This window comes from Centruroides vittatus, unplaced genomic scaffold, assembly GCF_030686945.1.
Source record: "Centruroides vittatus isolate TY-2023 unplaced genomic scaffold, ASM3068694v2 contig_943, whole genome shotgun sequence".
NCBI classification, from domain to species: domain Eukaryota; kingdom Metazoa; phylum Arthropoda; class Arachnida; order Scorpiones; family Buthidae; genus Centruroides; species Centruroides vittatus.
The window spans coordinates 898,709-920,811 of NW_027122626.1; the positions used below are offsets into that span (position 1 = coordinate 898,709).

The 22,103-nt window shown below is 29.4% G+C and overlaps 2 protein-coding genes across 5 annotated transcripts in view; one reads left to right on the forward strand and one right to left on the reverse strand.

The window, feature by feature from the left end:
• LIMK1 (LIM domain kinase 1) overlaps positions 1-17,007 on the forward strand; it is a 40,909-nt gene extending 23,902 nt beyond the window's left edge. The window contains exons 7-14 of the mRNA XM_067282206.1: positions 1,933-2,159; positions 5,865-6,012; positions 6,545-6,823; positions 11,885-11,950; positions 14,858-15,085; positions 15,166-15,320; positions 15,402-15,648; positions 15,956-17,007. Coding sequence (XP_067138307.1) covers positions 1,933-2,159; positions 5,865-6,012; positions 6,545-6,823; positions 11,885-11,950; positions 14,858-15,085; positions 15,166-15,320; positions 15,402-15,642 — 1,344 coding nt within the window. The 3' untranslated portion in view covers positions 15,643-15,648; positions 15,956-17,007. The remainder of the gene's footprint in view (positions 1-1,932; positions 2,160-5,864; positions 6,013-6,544; positions 6,824-11,884; positions 11,951-14,857; positions 15,086-15,165; positions 15,321-15,401; positions 15,649-15,955) is intronic.
• LOC136985018 (SMC5-SMC6 complex localization factor protein 1-like) overlaps positions 1-22,103 on the reverse strand; it is a 386,884-nt gene that overhangs the window by 293,707 nt on the left and 71,074 nt on the right. The window contains exon 14 of one of the 4 annotated variants that reach the window (XR_010882270.1): positions 21,150-21,710. Coding sequence is in view for 3 of the 4 variants with exons in the window: in XM_067282199.1 (XP_067138300.1) it covers positions 21,229-21,710 (482 nt within the window). In the remaining variant the exon portion in view is untranslated. Of the gene's footprint in view, positions 1-21,047; positions 21,711-22,103 lie in introns of those variants that run through there. The other 3 variants (XM_067282201.1, XM_067282200.1, XM_067282199.1) reach the window with 3 other exon arrangements.

The window sequence follows — 22,103 nt, forward strand, 5'->3', positions numbered from 1 at the left end:
TGATTTTGATGCAACATTGTGCATATTAAATTCCCACATAAAGAGCAAAATAAAAAAAAATTGTAGAGATCAATGTAAATTGACAGCAATTGTAAACTTGATTGACATGTAGTGGGCAACCAGTTTACAACTGGCAATTGTCCCATAGGGTTTACATGATGAATTTTGACTTCATTCATCTCAGCCCATATATTGAATTTCAAAATTCTGGCATTGTATATATAGTCTGTTCTGAAATGATAGAACCACTGTGAAGTAATGGACACACAGTAATAAAATAAAAATGTAAATGAATTTTAATAATGTTGTGTAGGATATACTTGTTCCAAGATGATAGAGCCACTTCAATATTTAAATAAGTGATTTTATTTATTATTAATAAGCAATATGCTCACCCTATTTATTAATTATTCATAAACTCTACCTGGCATTGTTTTAATAAGATTTTTTCTCTTCTCATTCGTGATTTTGTGCTAAGCATCAGTTATTGCAATTTTTAATGATTCCTCTGATGTATATTGCTTTCCATTCCTGTGTACTTATCTTCCTAAGATAAAAAAATGTATTTTCTATAGGATTAAGACCAAGAGAACATGGTAGCTAGTCAATAATATGACCATTTGCTAAAAACATTCCCAAGTTTATTTTGCATTATAAGTGGGTGCATTATCTTATTGAATGTGGAAAAAAGTCCCTCCAGTTTTTTTCTGCAAATGGCATTTGGTGCACATCTAGTACTTGTTTGATATCCTACAGTATAAATACATTCAGAGATAGAAGTAGATTTGTTGTACTACCTCATCCAAACGCACACCATACAATAACACTTCTGACACTTTGATGTTGTCATGAGTGAATTAATTCATTTTTTCTAATATCACACAGATAACTTCTCCAATCATCTGGCCATCCACGTTGAATTTCTTCTCATCACTCAATATAACTTGTTACCATTTATCACTCCATATCATGTTATATTTAGTTCATGTCAAAGACTTCTCTTTGTGGCTCTTATTTAGAGGCAGGATTTTTTTCTAATAATTAATATAAACACTAGAATTGTGTGGTGAGATTATAGGATGATCTCAATTTATTCATTAACCACTTACTATTGATGCCTTAGTGGACAGTTATTGCTTTTAGAAAGATGTTTTATTCATTAACATACTTCTTTTTATAATATGCATTTTGGCCAAATTACTTGAAAATAAATTTTTTTAAATGTAACAAAAATCCAAAATGTAAATCACTCTATAATTGTTAAAATAACTTAAAAAATATTTATGTAAAAAACTAAAAGAATTATTTAATTTTGATGTAGCCTAGTAAATAATAGAACTGAAAACATAATGGAAAAAAGAAAAATTAAGCTGACACAATTAAACTTTTTACACGTAAAAAAATTTTCTAAGTAATATTATAAAATTTTGTAAAAATATTCCTTAGAATAATTTATAAATATAATTGTAACTTTTATGTACTTCAATTTACAGTACAACTGAAGAGGGCCAAACTAGTAATTTGGCCAAAATGCATATTGTAAAAAGAAGTATGTTATTGAATAAAACAGCTCTCTAAAAGCAATAATTGTCCACTAAGATTTCAATAATAAGTGGTTAATGAATAAATTGAGATCATCCTTTAATCTCAACCACATGATTTTAGTGTTTTTATTAATATTACAAAGAAAACCATTGCTCATTGTTTCACAACAATAATTGTTATTGGTAACTATCACAAAAGAAATGTAAAAATCTCATATCATTTAAATTTTATGGCAGTTTTAGATCATTCATATTTATTACTTATGATGTAAAAAGAATTCTGTTTTTGAAAATTGACTATATATGATTGAGTGTTTTATTATTTTATCAATATATATAGTTCTTTTCAATTGAAAATTTATATTTGCTATTTTTAAACATTTAATAGATTGAAGGTCTAATACGATCAACAAATAAAGTTTTACAGTTAACAATAGAACATGATCCAAATGCTATGCAACAAAAAAGACTTTTACCTTTTCAACAACAGCATATACAATTAGATAAAGAAAGAATTTATAAAAAACGAGAAGAAAGTGGTGGTAGATCACGACAGTTACGCAAAGGAAAGGGAAGCAAAGAAAGATCCTCATCATTACCAAAACTTTTAGCCAGGTATGCATTTTTGTTTAAGGAATTTTGAAGTTTTGAAAATTACTTTTATGAATATACTGTGAAAAATTATATTTATTTCAAAATACTATTTTTAAAGTGTAATTTGAATTTCAAAATTTAAATACAGTAGAGAGTCGTTAATCTGAACCCTGGTAATCCGAATCGCCGGTTATCTGAACGATTTTCAGTCAGACTGTGTCGTGCTGAATCGAACGTTTTTGATACTAGATTTACTTCTAAAGTATAATTTTCTTGTTTTTATATTCTTCAATATATTTATTTTGTTTGTACAAAATAAAGAAATAATTTTTAATGATACAATAGCCTCGATTATTATTATAAAAATTTTTGTTAGGCTTAAAATCGACAAAAATTCAACACAAAACAACACGCAACAGAGAAAAATTTGAACATCGGACAGGTTAATATATTTTTTCGTACATAATCGGTTATCCGAACAAATCACTAATCGGAACAACCTTAGTCCCCAATTGATTCGGATTAACAACACTCTACTGTACTACTAGCTGAAGTAGAATTTTTAAAAACATTAATGAAGTTTTAAATAAAATAGCAAGTTAATATATGTAAATATTATATATTTAGTGCCTATTTGTATTTGAGATTATAAGGTTATCAGAATTCTTGTTTAATAAAATAAAGATTATCAAATTTTCAAAATTTTATTTGGACTATACTGATATGGGCAATCTGATTTTCAGACATACTGTGTTCTTTAAAATTGTCAAATTCCAAAAGTCAAACAATGGAATTGTGCATTATAAAAGATGTTTCTATCCCAGAGAACTAAAATGAAAAATTATAAAATCTTAAATTAAGATAGAAAGTTTTACTTTTTTTATATTAAATATATTAAAATGCATAAAACATTATTAAAAATTCTAAAATCTTAAAAAGAAAATACTAGAAAATATTGTGACAATTGATTTTAAACTTATTAAAATTAAAACTGGTAGAAAGTACCACTAAATAATAACTTGCAATTTTAGTCTGGTGGCTGAAGATGTACAAAAGTCCAAAATTGATATAGAAAAAGTGACTTAGGAATATTAAAGTATTATATATGAGAGTGAATTATCTGAAAGTCAAGGATATATGTCACTGCTTGAGAGCTCTTCAAATGTAGCTACTTCTCCATTAAAAATGTCTTCAATTTTCATCCTTGTTTTAAACCCCTTGTTCATTGAAAGAACTCTTTCAAGCTTTCTAGAAATGATCTGTGCTACTGGACCATTGGCTTGCTATGCCTGGGTATAAGCTACAATCTTGAGGGCATCACAGTTGAATCCCTGCAGTTTCCAGTTGTGTAATTGTAGCCAGCAGTCTTCCAAACTGAGATTTAGGATTTGCTTTTCTAAAAAGTTGTATAATTATCCTTCTTACGTAGTTGGGTTATCTGTCATAAAGTATACAATTCTTTGGTTTGGTTTTATTCAATCTTGGCAATGCAACATATGGGCCATCTCCTGACTGGGAATGACTCCTGGGAGGTCTTTTATGAGAAACTGGCCCCTTTTCAGGTGTTACTAATGTGAAGTAAACCTGGAAAACTCCACATGGCCAGCCCATTGGCGAAGCATGAATCCACTACCAACTACCAGTGTTCAGTGGTTTTATCCACTTTGCCACTAGTGGGCATATACAATTGAAGGTTACATGAAATTAAAAAATTAGCATTTACTTTAAGTAGAAGTGACGGTTTTGTCCTTATAGGTTTCCCTTTTGAAAACATGACAAAATTTCTGTTGTTTAAAGCTAACCCTTGGGGCAAGCCAACCTTTAGTATTGTGACATGGCAATGGTAGACAAAATTGAAAAAAACTTGACAATTTCAAAATGTGTTGGAAAAGTCTACAAAATTCCCAAAACAAAAATTACAAAAAAAGGTGTTATACTATATTTTGGTTTAAAAAAGACCTATCTCAAAATTTTGGCCAAAATATGACTCTAAGACCTATAAGAGCTTTTCATTTATATTCAACATGATCTGAAACATGTCTCTGTGAAGTCAGGAGTTCAATCAGACTCATAAAAAAATATGACTTTTTTCCTTAAAATTTGAAGACTTCTAATGAGTATACTAATGTTTTATTTGGTAAGGTTTTTGTGTAAGGCTGGTAGCCTTACACAAAATCCTCAATCTGGAGGACCATATTGATTATCTAATACAACATGGAAATTAATTGTGTACCCAGGAATACAATTAAATAAACAGAATATATCTAAACAACTTTCTTCAAATTATTGAAGAGGAAACAGGATGAATATAGACATTTATTTTTAAACTGCAAAAAATTTGCAATAACTATAACATGAAAATATCGATAGAGAAAACAAAGGCAATGGAATTTAAAGAAAAATATTCAGTGAGAACAAAAAATAATCTGATAATCATATTATTGTTCTATAATATGATTATCGGATTATTTTTTGTTTTAAATACTCTGGTTTCAATAGAAATTATCTTGAGGATATAGACAAACTCCATAAATTCCAATAAATTTGTGTACTGTTAGAAAAACACAATAGTTAAATCTAAATATTGGTTATTTCTCAGTAATGTGAACTAGTTCTAGTCAATAGTTGATCTGTTAATAAAATAAGATGACTTAAGTACTATTTTTGATTGTAATGCATAATATATAAAAGGAATTAATTCTGCAAATGAACATCACACACAAAAATGTGCAACATACATTTTTACATAATCCCTTTGATAATTTAAGACACTGTTGCAGTATGTGATAACCTTGCCAATGCCAGCTGGGTGCCAAATAGTTAAGGTGTTAGCTCACTGCCCAAGGACCTGGAAACAAATCCAGTCAGGTTGGAAAACCCCAAGAATATTTTGGAGGGTAGTCTATCTTGAATAGCTGGCCATGCCATTGTGGGCCTGGCCAAACCCACAATGGGTTTGATAGAAAGATCCTCTTAGTGCTCACAGGGCAGAAAGAGTCTTGGTTTTTTCTTTGCTGACTGTAGTTTTACAGTATATTTCATATCATCATCGTATCCAAAACAATAAGCGGATCTATTTCTTTAAGATATGAAATGTTGTTTGATGCTAAATTTGGATTGTATGGTGTATGATATAATAGCTTATGGTTTTCAGCAGTTTGATTGTTGCATTAACTATATAATAAATTTATTTTGAAAATCCACAATTATTAGTTTTTCATAATATAATCAATGTCTTTTAGTTACAAGCAATCAATTAATAAGTTGGATTTTGGCAAGATTGTTGAGACCAATAAAATTGTGTCATTAATGTTTTCAAAATAATTTAATAATAATTTAATTTTTTTAAAATGTGACTAGATAAAGCATTATTCTGTTTCATAACATAAATATACACACTATACTCTCTTTATTATTTGAACGTATACAATTTGTTTGTACTAATTACTATATGAACAATTTTGATGACACATGTATTATGATACATTTCTGTTTTGATAGGATAGAAATACTTCTTGAAAAGTAGTATAAAATAAAAAATCTGAGTTAAGTTTTCTTCTAATTAATTTAGTAACCATAAAATATAGGGTTTCCTGGCATTCTGGTCAATCTCACTTTATGCCTGCAGATTACCTAATGCAAGGAAATATGGTAAAAAATGTTTCATATTAAAATAATAAAATATATAAATGTTAATTTTGAATTGTATTGTTATATTATTGATAGTGAATCTTCATCTTCAAGCAGACTTCCTTATGATTTAAGTAGAACGAAATCATTTAGAGTTGAGCCAAAACCTCATAGAATATTCCGTGCATCTGATCTTGTACAAGGGAAACTTTTGGGAAAAGGCTTTTTTGGTCAAGTGTATCAGGTAATTATATTTTTTCATTTTGTATATTGAATTTTGATACGACAATGTTTAGTGCTGTGCTAATAACAAATTTATCAAACTGAAATTGGTAAATGTTTGTGATATTAATATTCTAGATAAATACTGAATGTCAATGTTTGGTATTTTTTGGTATTTGATGTGATATTTTATGGTATTTATTGAAGTTTAATTATTATTGATATATCAAATGAATCTCAGTATCAACTCTGATATCAATATCAAATATTTGGTTTAGGTCTTATAATGTTGCACTCTTGTGTGTGTTAATGCTAATTGAATATTAATTTATTAGATTTTAAATAATATAAATATTTTCATGTAGCATATGTTTTTCAAAATTAAGAAAGTCTGTTTATTTTTAACTACACAAATATTAGTCTAATAGTTACACTTTAATATTTGATTGGCATGTAAACAGCATATTTATTTCAATCCAAACTTTATTAAATAAGAATAAATTTTTGTTAATAATTGTTATAACAAATTTTGATAATAAACTTTTTTAAAACAGATAACTCACAGAGATACTGGGGAGGTAATGGTATTGAAAGAACTGTACAGGGTAGATGAAGAAGCACAAAAGAACTTTTTAAAAGAGGTAGCTGTCCTTCGTTCATTAAACCATGAAAATGTTCTACACTTCATTGGAGTATTATATAAAGATAAGAAACTTCACCTGGTGACTGAATACATAAGTGGGGGAACATTAAAAGAACTCATTCATAATTTAAATGAAACATTGCCTTGGGAACAGCGTGTGAATTTTGCAAGAGATATTGCATCGGGAATGGTAATATATGCAAAATTTATTTTAAAATTTTAGTATTTAGTTTAAGTTTAATGATATATACCGACTATAAATCAGTTGTTGCTATTAAATATCTTATTAATAATGAAATTTATTATTAAAAAAACAAATAATAAACAGAAATGATATAAATTACAGAAATTAGATTTATAAATAATGAAATAAAGTTTTTAGTTCATTTAGTTCACACACGAAAATTATCTGATTGATTTAAAACATATATTTGGAAATTTAATATAATTTTGCTACAGATGTGATTAATTTTTTGAATTTTGTTAAACATATTATGCAATTGTATCAGTATGATTCCAATTTTTAACTAAAACCATGGAACTGCTTTCTTAGTTTTATATTAAATTGTTTTGTTTAAGCATTTTATTAAATAATTATCTATACTTCTCTGTAAAATCAAATAAAGATATGAAACCATTATTCATTACCGAAATTTTTCAGTATTTTGTTAATTTTTAGAGGATATGGCTATTTAAAAGACAGAGAAAAAATTTAAAAACTACTGGGATTAGAATTTCATTGTTATAATGTTTATTATGAGGTTGGCTGAAAAGTAATGCACACTTCTCATAACTCACAAATGAAAGATATGAAATAAAAAAGGCAATAAAAGGAAAATACATTTTATTGGCTATAAGAACATACATTTACTTCTCAATGTAGCCATCATTTACAGTTCTACATTTCTCCCAGTTGTAAACCAATTTTTCATCCCATCAATGAAGAATTCTACAGTCTTTCCTTGATTCATGACTTCAAATCACCCTTCACTTCATCACTCATAGTGAAATGAATGTTCTTAAGGTCTCTCTTTAAACTTTGGAAGAATGAAAATTGCAGGAATCCAAATCCAATGAGCAGAATGGATTCAAATTTCAATTTCACAAGAGTCTCTATAATAGCGCATGATGTGTGTGTCTGAATATTATCACATAGCAAGACTATCAGCTCAGTGGATTTTCTAACACAACCACCACATCTCAGATGTTTTAAGGTCTCTGTGTACTGTCATAATTCACAGTCATCCCACTGCCAATGTACTTCATTGTGTACATGTTTGGCATCTCAGAATAGTCAAGCTAGTTTTTCTTTAGCAGAGGGTTGTCTCTGAATTTCTTGGGTCATGCAATGCCAGTATTCCATGCTTTGCCTTTTTTCTTCTGGTTCATAATGATGCACTGAACTTTTGTCTTCTGTCACAATATGTTTCAGAATTACTTGCAACATTGTTTTCATTGTCATTTGTTGGGCTGCAATTTTGAAATTGTAGACCTATAAATTCCCACTGTTATAGATAAACATCGTCTTTTAATTTTAAGAATGGTGTTAGATGAAAGTCAAGACAGGATATGGAAAGCTTTGGAGCCTCCTTCCACTATGCTTTCATTATCTAGATTAACTATATATGAACTTCCACCTTGGACTGGAAGTCACATTATTTCAATTAAAAAATTTTCTCATAATAATAATATCTTGAAGGCATTTTAAATATTAAAAAAGGAATTTAAATTATTACCATTAAAGCTTACTCAACATTCACATCAGTTCAAATATTATACAGGGTGCGGCGCCAAAATCTGGACAAAATTCAATTTCAAATTCCCGCCATTCTGTACCACCGGTAGATGTCGTGATTGGCATTCAAATAGCTTGACATGTGTATTAAACCATTTTAACCGCGAAACAGTCGCCATGTTGAAACAAAGTGCTGAGTATAACCGAAGAGCCGCGATTATCGAAAGTGTTCGCGCTGGGCGCTTGGCGACAGAAATTATTCGGTTCTTCAGATACCCGAGATCGACTGTTTATGATGTCGTTGCAAAATACAATCAGTCAGAGAAGTCAAATGAAGGTTTTGCAACACCGGCAAGGAAAATTCACTTGAAGGAGCGCATTGTCAGAACCCCTGAAATCATTCAACGGGCTCAGGAGCTGATTTTTGAGGATCCAGGTCAGTCGATCCGAAAATTGTCGTCGATTGTTGGTGTGAGCGAGAAAACTATGCGTAGAATCGTTGAGGAGGACCTTCGCTACAAGTCTTACACAATTAAAGTGAGACAGATGCTTTCTGAAGCTGCCAGGACAAAGCAAGTTGAACGCTGTAACCTGCTTTTGTGTTCCTTAAAAAACAATGCTGCCGGACAACTCAGATTTTTTTCTGATGAGAAAATTTTTACTGTTGATGCGAAAATCAATCGAAGAAATGACCGATGGCTTGCCCACGACCCAGAAGATGTCCCTGTTATTGCAAAAACGAAATTTCCGGCGAATGTTCATGTGCTAGGTGTTGTGTCCAGTGAGGGTGATGTCATGCCACCGTATTTCTTTAACGAAGGGGAAAATGTCACAAAAGATGTTTATTTGCATGCTCTGTCAAATGTAGTGAAGCCATGGATGAAAACTGTGTCATCTGGAAAGCCGTATGTTTTCCAGCAGGATGGTGCGCCCGCCCACACAAGTCATTTGGTGCAAAATTGGTTGTCGGATAACGTCGACATGTTTTGGTCAAAAGAATTCTGGCCTCCCAACAGCCCAGATTTAAATCCTCTGGACTTCTACGTATGGAGCGTAGTTGAAAGGGTCACAAACAAGACCAGACATGCAAACATCACATCGTTGAGAGCCGCTATTGATGCGGCATTCACCAATATCGACCGTGAGACATTAAAGCGCGCATGCGCACGATTCAGACCGAGAATAGAGGCTGTCATTCAAGCAGGAGGGGGCTATATTGAATAAATGTATTCTGTATGACATTGCAAACAATGTGATTTAAAAAAATTTGTAAACCTTTTCGTTTTTTCAATAAGAAATATGTTTGAAAAAAATGTGTAATTTGTCTGGATTTTGGCGCCACACCCTGTATAGTATCTTTCTAAATTATTAGACTATGCAAAAAGAATTGATCATTTGTTATTTTTTTTTATGTAATAATTCAATAGTTGTTAAGATCTAATAAATATTTAAATAATCCTATGAAATAAAAAGTAAGTTTTTTAATTTTATTATATTAAAAATTTTTAATATAATAAAATTAAAAATGAAAATTAATATTTTGTATGACCATCCTTAACAGCCAGTAGTGTTTCTGTATGACAAGACACTATACATTTTTCTATTTTTGTTCACATGGTACTCTATCATTTTCTTTTTTTGCAGTAGAAAGTTTTTTTTAAACATTTATGGTGTTGCCATATAAAAGACTTATTACTTCAACAATATTATGAAAAATGAAAGAAAGAATAATTTTTGTCAATAGGTTCAATAATTTGGCAAGGTACTGTAGTCAAAATATATATTAAAAGTATGTGTGTAACACACAATACAGATCTAGCTTTGATGACTGCTTATTATCGTTTTGAACTGAGAATGTAGGAAGTATTTCTATTTTGGACAACTAGAAATGAATAAAAGTCTTAAAAAATAATTTCAACTATTTTGTTAAAAAATAATATTTCTTCAATTTTCTTAGAAAATTGAAGTTTGAATCAAAATATGTAATTGTTTTAGCTCAAAGATTAATAAAATATGATAATAAAACAGTTAACTCAAAATATACATTATTTAGCAGATGTCTTTAATGTTTCGATCAGAGCACATATAGTGTGGTCCTCTTCCAGCACAAATGACAACCTGAACATGCTGAGGTATTGACTCCACCAGATGAAGGAGGATTGCAAGCCATACCTGTTACAATTTTACTGTAGACATGATACTGGCTTTGTGAATCTGAGGTGTATCTCAACAGTATCCCAGAGAGATTCAGTCTTAAATCTGGGAACCTTAGGCCACTGGATGGTCTGAAACTGATGAGTGTTCTTTGAGTCAAGCCTTGGTAGTGATAGCCCAGTGGAGCAGAGAATTGTTCTGCTGAAATGCACCATCTGCTTGAGAATGTATGAAGGCCATGAAAAGATATAAGTGATCAGCCAGCATATTCTGACTCAACATTTAAGGTTCTCTCCAGACCCACTACAAACATCCCTTAGTGGGTCTGGAGAGGTCCTTAAATGCTTAACCAGAATTCTGAAAATGAGTTCTAATGAGTCCTAAGTGTTATACCATTACAAAACTACCACCTCATTGAACAGAACCAACCTAGCAGAATGAGTCTATGGCTTTGTGTTGTCATTACCACATTCATATCCTTCCATCAGCCCAGTGCAGCTAGAAACAGCAAGATGAATCCTGTCACTCTGAGGATGTCCAGTTTTAATGTTCCTGGCACTATGCAAGGTGCAATATATGATGACACAGTCAGCAGTGGCACAATAATAGGACATCTGTTTTCATAGCTTAGGCCCAGGGTGTGCAGCATGTTTTGTATCATCTGCTCACTCACATTACTCAGGGCTCTGGCATTCAGTTTGGAAGTGATCTGCACCACTGTTTTCCTTTTGTTGGTAGTATGTACTAGTCAGTCTAAGCCATCCTTTGATCATCAATGATGGTAGCCAGTGTTTGTTTGCTGGGTGCTGGTATAAGCCCAGTAGACTCTTGATGTGGTTATCCATGAGAATTCTAGGATTATTGCCATTTCAAAGATGGAATGACCTATCTGTTTATGATTAAAGTTACTAAGGTTAATATTTGCCTATTTTCATTGATTGTGTAATACATTCTTGGAAAGGCTAGATGTTCTCCTATTTATACTGACTTTGGTTTGAATATGTAAAACTCTGCTTGGAGGCTGCAAGCATACACTTCCATAATCTACATCTCTAATGTTTTATACATACCAGGAGATCAAACTGACATGAAGAATTTGGTCAAACTTAGCATGCTATGAGCTAGACGTTCATTGTACAGTACCACCTTCTTGTGCTGCTACTTTTTTGTTTTATTGCCTAGTACAAAAAATTTGTAACTAAAAATGTATAAATTTAAAAATATACTAATATTAAATGGTAATTTAAATTTTGCAAAACAAGTTATTAAAATACTTGATTTTGTAAGCTGTCATGAATATTATAAAATTTTCAGATATAAATTATAGTAAAATAAATATTAATAATAAATTATTTTTTTCAGGCTTATCTTCATTCCATGAATATTATTCATAGGGATTTAAATTCTCATAACTGTTTAGTAAGAGAGGTAATACTTTGTAATTATATTTACATATTACTATTTTTTATATTTTAAATAATTTTGGTTTATAAAACAGAAAATTTGTCATTTGTCATCATCAGTAACAATAATAAAAAATTTAGAAAGGAATGTTGTGTATTTTACACTTAATGTTTCAATTTCTCAGGACAAATATAGTGAGTTCATCTGAATTAATTAGAATGGTAGTTATTTCAGATTAATTAAAATCTAAATGAAATTTCAGAAAAGGCCAGAAATATAAACCGTTGCCTTTGGAAATTTAATTTAGCTTTGTAATTATGATGATTAAAATAATTAACATAAATTTAAATTAACTTGGTTGAAGAAAATATTTAACTGGACAGTTGTGTGACTAAAACTAGCTTTTTGTTAACTATTTTAAAGATAACTGAAATAGGGATTAATATGTTAATGAGTACAGCATGAGTATTGATTTGTAACAGAATCTGCAATGGTTGGACCATCTAAAATAGTGATGGTAAACCATTTTCTAGTGGTGGTTCAAAATTGAATTTGAAGTATAGTAATTCCAAATTGTGAGCAAAATATTTTAGTAAAGAAAATAAAGTTCATCTTTTTATCTATTCATTTATATAATGGAAACAACTATTTTATTTAATGGGAAATCTGTTGTTTTATTTGATGACATTTTAAAATTCTATCTGAAGTTCTTAATGTGTGCCTTTACTTTTCAATACTTTGCATATTTAGTGTGAAAACAGAATCTTAAATCTATCAAATGTTTTTTTTATAATTTATAAAAACTTGATACTTTCTAAACATTTAATGTGGGTACCTTGAAATTGTTGCATGGGTCATGATTCACTGCTGATCTAAAATATCTTTCCAAGGAGAACATTGAATGTTTTTAATGGTGAAGCGTGTTAAAATAGATTTCGTGATTTTTTTAAAGCACCAAGGAAATTAAATTAGAATTATTTAGATTTACTGTTATGTTTTAGTAAAATGTAGACTAACTTCCCTTTAGGCATGTAGAGTTTTAAGAGCTCACTTGGGGAATTTTATCAGCGAGATACATAATGCAAATTTTATATTTTTACAGATATATATGCTTGACTATGATTATATCTTTGATTTCTACAATGCAAAAAACTAAACTTACAAAATTTCAATTCACCATAAATCATTTCAACTTTCACTTATTGACATCAGATTTGTTCAATTTCACAGGCTCTTAAAACTCTACGTGCCTAAAGGGAAGTTAATTGTTATGTTTTAGTAAAATGTACACTAATAATTCTAATAACTTCAGGGTAGTAAAGCTTTGTTTATTGTCTCCTGTGAAAGTAATACTCTGGTCTCCCACTGTGAAGGACAACAAACTGCTAATTGTTTTATTACCTTATTTTCAAAAAAAAAAAAAACTTCTGTCAGTAGTGGGTCAAATGACTAACAAATTGTTTTCTTGCACTCAGGGGAATGTTTTCAGTTAGATTTAAAAACTAGTATTGCCAGTAATGAATTCTGTAATTTTATTTTTAATAGTTTAAAAAATATTGATAAAATGACTAAATAAATGTTTGGGTCACAATTACTAAATGGCATTGCTATGTAATGAACATAAAATTTAATTGTTGCAAAATTGAAAGTATTAAATTTCTTATCATGCTCTGATCAAGAGAAAGCAGGGCAATAACACCGAAGCCAGAAAATTGCATTGTCAAAAATACAGTGGAATCTCGCTTAACGAGACTAATTCATTCCAGAATTTTACTCATAATGCAAAACACTCGTTAAGCGAAACAATTTTTCCCATAGAAATTAATATAAAATACGATAATGCATCCCATGCCGAAAAAATAATCAAATATTTTATATATAAGAAATTTTTAGTAAGAGAGGTTGATTTATATAATGGAAACAACTATTTTATTTAATGGGAAATCTGTTGTTTTATTTGATGACATTTTAAAATAATCAAATATTTTATATATAAGCATTGAAGAAAATTAATTTATTCAAAGAAAATTACACAATATACATTGTTAAGAAGCATAAATCATCATCCTTTCTTCTAGCATGGAATGAACCAACCTGGAATGCAAATTTGATTTGCAGAAAACAAAAAAGTCACAGGTTAATATGCCAAATTCTTGGGCTATGTAAAGGCTATAATTAAATATTAGAAATTAATATGAGAACTGCCTACATTTAGTCAAATTAATTAAGATGCTGCCATCTCATATTAAATTTAATTATTATAAATAATTTAATTTTTAATTTAGACATTTCTAAAATTTAATTTGGAATCAGATGGCACGTTTATTATATAATGGGCTATGATTGTCGATGTTTATATGTAATGTGTGAACACAAGTTTGGAAAAATGTGTGATCACGAGCGACACTAAGATGCTAGTGGAATGAGTGCTAAACGGACTGATGGAGCGTGCACACAATCCGGGATTCCCCCTCTCCTTGTCACTTGTTATGCGAAACATCGATCGTTAAGAGAGTAAAATTTTTACAATTTGTTCTGCTCGTTATTCGAGGTGCCACTGTAGCTGCAATGACTTATTTGAAATGAATTGGGATTGGCCTGGTCATTGAAACCAAGAGAAGAAGAAAATATTGTTTTTCGTAAAATTTCTCAGAATAAAAAGTCATAAACTTTAAAACCACTGTAGGAATCAGTTTAAGAATACTACAAAGCCAGCAGTTCAAATGTTATTTATTTTTAAGAAATCCAATAAAAAAATCACCATGTATCTGCTGGACACATATGCCCCAGAATGCCGGTTAAATTGGAAAAATTAAGAAAGCTGGATATAAAGATAAATCTTTGTTGTTTAATTTTAATGAGACTTATATAGATCTATCATTTAAATTTCATTATTATTTCATCATAGCCTTTTCCTATCTTTCTTCTTAGAATAAAACAGTTGTAGTAGCAGATTTTGGTCTTGCCCGAATTATATGTGATCAAAGCAATCAGTATTCTACACGTCGATATGGAAAAAGATGCTCCACTAAAAAGTATGAAAGAAAGAAAAGGTATACCGTAGTAGGTAACCCATACTGGATGGCTCCTGAAATGATGAAGGGTAAAAAATATGATGAAAAAGTAGATATATTTTCTTTTGGAATTGTGCTATGTGAGGTAAGAAAATTCATGATTTAGAAATAATTTTTGAACTAATATATTAGTTCAAAATATAAATCATGTATATTTGATTTTAGATAATAGGAAGAGTTCAGGCTGACCCTGACTATTTGCCAAGAAGTAATGATTTTGGTTTAAACACAGTAGTATTTAAAGAAAAGTTTTGTGCCAATTGTCCTGAGTCATTTTATACCATAGTTTTTCTATGTTGTGATTTGGATCCAGAAAAAAGGCTTGTGGTTTAATTACATTTATTCCTATTTAAGTTCATACATCAGAATTTTATTAAAACTTTATTTTTTTTAATGTTTAGACCTCCATTTGAACAACTAGAAACTTGGTTGCAAGAAATGGCCCTTCATCTTGCAGTCGGTGCTCCGTTGCCTCAGGATTTGGTAAACGAAATAACTAATTACAACAATAGAAGCTTGTCATCGTCGGACGAATCAATTCCGGAAACGCTTTCGCCAGAACCAAGATGCCCTCCATTGCGTACCATAAGTGAACAGGGATTAGATTCACCAAATTCCTTAGCAAGCTTTAAAGACTCATAGTTAAAGGTAAATTTATATATTAGTTGTTACTATTGTAAAATAACAAACATTTTGACACTATATAATGAGATTCCAAGAAAATAAATTTTCTTTTTGTGTGGATCAATGCTTTATGACAAAGATGGGAAATTAATGACAATGCATGCCTTTTATTTCCCCTCTTTGTCGCAAAGCATTGATTTCAAAAAGAATGGAAAATTTTGTTTAATTCTTCTGTATATAATTTAATTCTTTCATGTCCATGTCAGTGACATAAAAAGAAAACACAGTTTAAATTCTAATTTACTGATTGGTATATTCTATTTTTGATTAGGTATTGTGGCAACTTCACTCCTTTCCCTCAGGTATTATTGTATCCTATCTTCACTGGATATTCTATCAAGCAATTAATTAAAATTATATAATTTCTACAAATTAAATCTGTAAATATACTTGGAGTGCCTTTTAAAATTTTAAACTGTTAATATTTGTTCTTTCTATAAATTTTAATAATTCTTTCTGTATATAAAATCGTACATGATTACGAGACAATTATGATAATCTGCTGGTCAGGTTTCATTTATTCTGTTGTAGTTCTACAACAGTATTTAAATTACAACAAAAAGTACGTTTGCTGTTGTAAAATTTAATTTTTGTTACAAGACGTGGAGAAAGACTAGGGGAGAGAACGTTAATACAGTACAAATATTAATTAAAATGAAAGTGATGTCAAAATAGTCACTAGTGATAATTTAACTAATATGCAGTCACAAATGATATCATTTTAATAAATTGTTAAGCTCTCTATTTAAATAGTGTTCCAATATATTTTATTTTATAGATCCATACTGCTTTTTTCAATCTAAATATTTCTAGAAAATAATAATTGTCTTAGTACAAATTTAAAGCCATACATTTCTTCTTACTACAAGTATAGATTGAAAATTTAAAAAAAAGTATATGTTTTACAAATGCTAGATAAAGCAGAAAACTATTAATTTTGAACCCTATGCATAATTTTTGTATTTTGTACAGTTTAGGCATTTTTATAATCATTTATAAATAATCCAATGTAATTAGGTAATAATTGCCTTAAGACTTTTTAAATTTTGTATATAATGTCAATTTATGTGTATCATTTTAAATATCAAAATTACTATTTTTATATAAATAAAAAATTAATATTTAATATTTTATTATTTGAAGAAAATTTTAGAGAAAAAATATTATCAAAAGTAAGATATCTTTTGATATGATTTTATATCCTAATTAATGATGATTAAAAATAAATCAAACTTTTTCTAACATTCCAATATCTTTTTATACAAAAAAAAATTTAGTCATAACGAATTATTTATAAATAGCTCAAATAATTTTTATTGCAGCCAATTTGTTTTTTAAATTTTATCATTAGTGTAGCTAATTGGATAAAATTTATATCAAAAATTTAAAATTAGATTTTAAAAGTGCAATAAAGTAGTATTGTGCAAGGAAAATCGGTTTTGAACATGGCAGATATGGATACTGCTACAGTTGTCCAAGTTTGTTGATATTTGAGAAATGAAGAATCACAACTGTAATATTTACATTGAATTTATTTTTGTGTAATTTTGTTGTACTTATATATATGTATGTATGTATATGATGTAAAGTTTATAATTATAATTTTTAAGTTTCTAATTTAGTAAAGTATGTATATAATGTGTAAATCAAAAACATCAAAAAGTTTAACTTTTGATTATTTGCAATAATTTTTATAGTGATTTTATATAGTAGAAATAACATTTTAGTTAAGTTGTAACTAAATATTTTTAAAAGAATATTGTAAATTTGAAATTTAATAAATTTTTAATTACAGACCTATGTATCATTTATTTATCTTCAAATTTTTCATGTAGGTATTTATTACTGTAGTAGTTGTTACTATGTTCATTATCATATTTTGAGCAATTTAAATTTAGGAAGTCCTCATTGCTATAGATTTTCATTGGATCATGTTATATTTGCTAAATATTCAGAAGGAAAAGGGTACAGAAAATATAAATTTATATACAGTCAAACCTGTTTTTATGCGGTCTTTTTTTGTGCGGTATAGTTGGCGACTAGTCTCGTGCGATTTGTCATGTCTCACGTTGACTTATTATAGCAATATTATTACATGAATATGCGAAAAATGAAATAAATTATTTTTAAATCAACAAAACACCACCTGGACAGAAATATGTAAAACGGACAATAGACGAGACGATGCAGTCGAGTGCTGACATCTGTTGTCAATAAATTCTATTTCGTACGGTTTTGAGTTATTTTCTATGTGAGACTTTTTTTATGCAGTCCCTATTGACTGCATAAAAAAAATATTTTTTTAATTGTGTTGCGAAAACTATTTTTTATAGCCACTCGTGAAGTTTCCTGCGATTTTTTTATGCGTTTTTTTTTTTAATGCAGTCCCTATCCACCGCATAAAAACATGTTTGACTGTATACTATTACAACCTATAGCTTGCAATACTTTTCAGTAAAATGTTCAATGTGTTTTTTTTTTTAACTATCAATGAATTCCTCATATAATGCAAATCAAATCTATTTGCAATGAGCATTTTTTACTCTATTGTTCTCTAATTCAAAGTTTTTTACTGTTAAAATGTCACAAAAGTCTGTGTACTGTACAGGAAAAGAAAAATTGCATGATTTATGCATTTCAAAATAAATTAATACCACATAGGCAATGCTTGGATCAAAATGAGAGCCTGTGATTTCTGGATCATTGACGTGACAAAATTGCTTGTAGTAGCCAGTGTAATTTCAAGCCATGCCGAGGATAATGCTTCCATTAAGGAATCTCTACTAGAAATGCTGTATTGCCAAACCTTTTCTCTGGTTTATCCCATATGTATTCAATAAGGTTTAAATCAGGCAACTGCAGAGGTGAATGAAGCTTTTCAGATACCTTATAATGGAAGCATTGCTTAGAATTGTTATCCCGCCGAAGGATCCTATGCCTTCCAAGCTGTAAGCCGTTGATAGATACCTGTAAATTATCCTGCGATATCTTCCAAGTATTGTCAGTGATCCATTGTACTGTTTGCTGCATAAAGGTTTGTACCTAATTCTAAGTGATTGGCACGAGCGGAAGTTGAGCATGTGCAACTAAGGTCAGTTCTACCTATTATCAGAGCAGCTTGAAACAGACTGTTTTGTTCTGGGACATGTTGAGTGAAGAAAATGATTGACAGGGGCGTCTTTTAGGGCTAGAGCCCTAAAAGATGCCCGTTTTCTTCACCTCCTTCTTTACCCAACATGTGAGTGGTAATTAGTATTATTGGCTGTTTTAGCCAATAATACTAATCACCACTCGCTATTATAGCCTTGCGTGTCACACAATGCAATGTGCACATGGTAGAGCCTTTTATAAGATTGTGGTTTGATATGCGATGGCCATAATTCCACAATTTTATCTTATGTAATTTTTTTCCTTAAGCTTTCCTACATTTTTCTTGAAATTTGATCAGATAAATGGAAACTATATTTGATATGTTTATCTCAAATTTCACAGATTGACATCAGCTTTGTTTTCGTTTTGCACCCTCCTGTGAAATGAAAACAAATCACAAAGAGTTTTATTACAGTCTAAACAAAAGATTCTTTCTGGTTTTAAGAGGACCAGATGACACTGTTATTGCATTTGGAAGAATGTTGACTTTTAACTCTTTTTTGTGCAATATAATCATGCAGTTAACAAAAATCAATTATAATTATCTTCATTCAAAAATTAAAACAATATGTATACTCTATCAGAATTTTTTAAGAATATTAATTTTATCAAATAATTTCATTTGTCTGCCTGAATAACACTCTTACCCAACAAACACGTTTTAAAGTTGCACACTTTGTATTATCAAAAGTAATTATATATATATACACACGCACACACACAGAGTTGCATGACAGGTCTCATTGCCTGAGGAAATGCAAACATCCATTTGAAATGAATTGAAATTATATATTTTTTTACAAAAATACCATTCCTTCTATTCTCTGCTCTTTCATCATCCCTGGAGAAAAAATTCATTCATTTTGAATTGCCATTGTGTTGAGTTGCAATTGTTACGTGTGACACTTGCAAGAGTTATCACCTGCATCTTTTACCATATTAGTTGAGTCCTGTGGTGCCTAAACTAATCTTAATAGTTTTCTTATTACTGATTTATTTCTGCTTCATGTATGAAAATATTTTTGACATTATAAAATACTAAATTTTAATTCTTAAAATTTTCATTACAATTATATTATTTCTGTTATTTCATAGAAATATTTATTGGCGAAACTGCTAGAATTCGTGGAAATTTTCATATATTTCTATCTTGTCCTTATACTATATTTCATAAGTTTTATAAATGAAATGATTAAACTTAATTTGCATACTGTAATTTTTGTAATTTATAGGAAAGCAACATTTGATATGTTTATTTCTTCCCCTTACATGATATTTGGAATCAGCCTGCAAACTTTTTTCAGATTGGTTTTTGATGAAAGAAATATGATTACATTCAAGAAAAATTTTTCTTCTCATTATAAATGCATTCTGATATAATTTTGGAAGAAATATGCATATCAACATTGTTTTATCCAATTGTGCTTAAACTATTTAGTCATAATTGTCTGGAATGTTATGATGACAGTTATAAAGCAATTACACTAGAGTCCTGCAAACTTCAAGTGATAAGTCATTGAAAATGATGTTTAATTAAAACTCGACTTTGGGTTCATAGTCCAACAATCAGCAAAACACGGTTTCAAAGAAGAAATGAAAATGATGAGTTTTACAAACTCCCATGTTAACAGTAAATTGAAAGAAATGAGATTGTGTTAAAATTTAGGTAAAATTTGACATCTTTTCATCAGCAGGAGCATGTTGCCAACTCTAATGGAATTCTGCTAAATTAATGAATTTTAGACTAGCATCGTCACTATGTCCCTATATGTTAAATAGCAAAATTTTCATACAGGTAGTATTTCTTTAATTAAAAAATGTATTGACTAATCAGTGGTTACTTTTGCAATGGCACCTTGGAAAACAGGTTATAGTCTTTGTGAACATGCGGAATTGATTCTATTATCAAGTGTCGACGACAAAGAACAATAACTTTTGTGATCTTAGGGTTAGGCTACAGACACAAAAATTAGATTACGTGTATTTTGTTTTTGAACAACACCAAGTTTTATAGAATATCAAGTGTCTAGGACTCTACTATATTTCATTGATATACCAATCCTTCAACTTTCAGACTGTGTATGTGTAGTACCCATTGTCAAATGTCTGGAAAGTGCCATACTCCAATGACAGATTGCATGGACTTTTGCAACTAGAATGCTCACAATCTGTCAATAGCTCAAGCTTTGTGATGTTTCAATAAATATAACAACTTCTATTTTTTTTTTTATTTAAACAAATATTTCAATAACATTATTTATGATAGTTTAAATTTCTATCATAATCATAAATTGAAGCAGTTTCTGTATAACAACAAATGTTCTTTTTATTAAAATAAAAAAATTTCAGCACTGACTAGAAATTTTTTATAAATAGTTATTTTCCTTGGATGTTTTATATTTCTATTAATTGTAATGCAAGAAGGATATCCTTGGGTAGTTTTGAATTTTCTGTGCACATCTTTTTCACACTTTTCTCAAACTTCAATTGATAGTTATGAAATTTGTTTGCCATATAAAGATCATCACTAATAGCAATTACAGTATCCACTGAAGGTTCTTGCCCAAGAAATGTTCTAAGAATGTTTGGAATGTTTATGTTACCTTTTAAGCAAATTTGCTTTTCGGATTTTTCTGTTGAAGAATCATTTACTTCATTCAAATTTTCCAATTTACTGTGTTGAAAGCCATGTTTTGATCTTAGCATTTCCATAATTTCATGTAAATGATTCATTTTTATATATGAAAGAATAAGATTCAATAGCAATAATAAAAATTTATGTACTTGATATTTGGACTCAAACGTTATTTTATCATAGGAATTCAAATCATCATCAAAATCATAAGTTTTCTTATTTTTTCTCTTTTCTGCTGAAACTGGCAAAGAGTTTTATCATTAATATAATAAATTAAAGTATAAGGATTATCTAAATTATATCAGCAATTTATTATTATATTTATGTAAAGTCATTATCTACTAGCAATAAGACTTATTTATGTAATCCTGCAACATAGTATCATGTTATTGAATTAGGGATAGGACAATCAAATTTTAGTATTTAATTCAACATATCATTTAATACATAAACTTTTAAAGAAAATGTTAAAGTTCAGCAATAACCAATTTATGATATACACTGCATAAGTTGTATTTGAAAGTTTCAATCAAGTGAATACAGTTGGTTTTTTCTATATTTTTCTTGACCATAGATTCATTAAGCATATTTTAACTTTAATTTAGAATAAAACATAATTTTACTGAGATTAAAT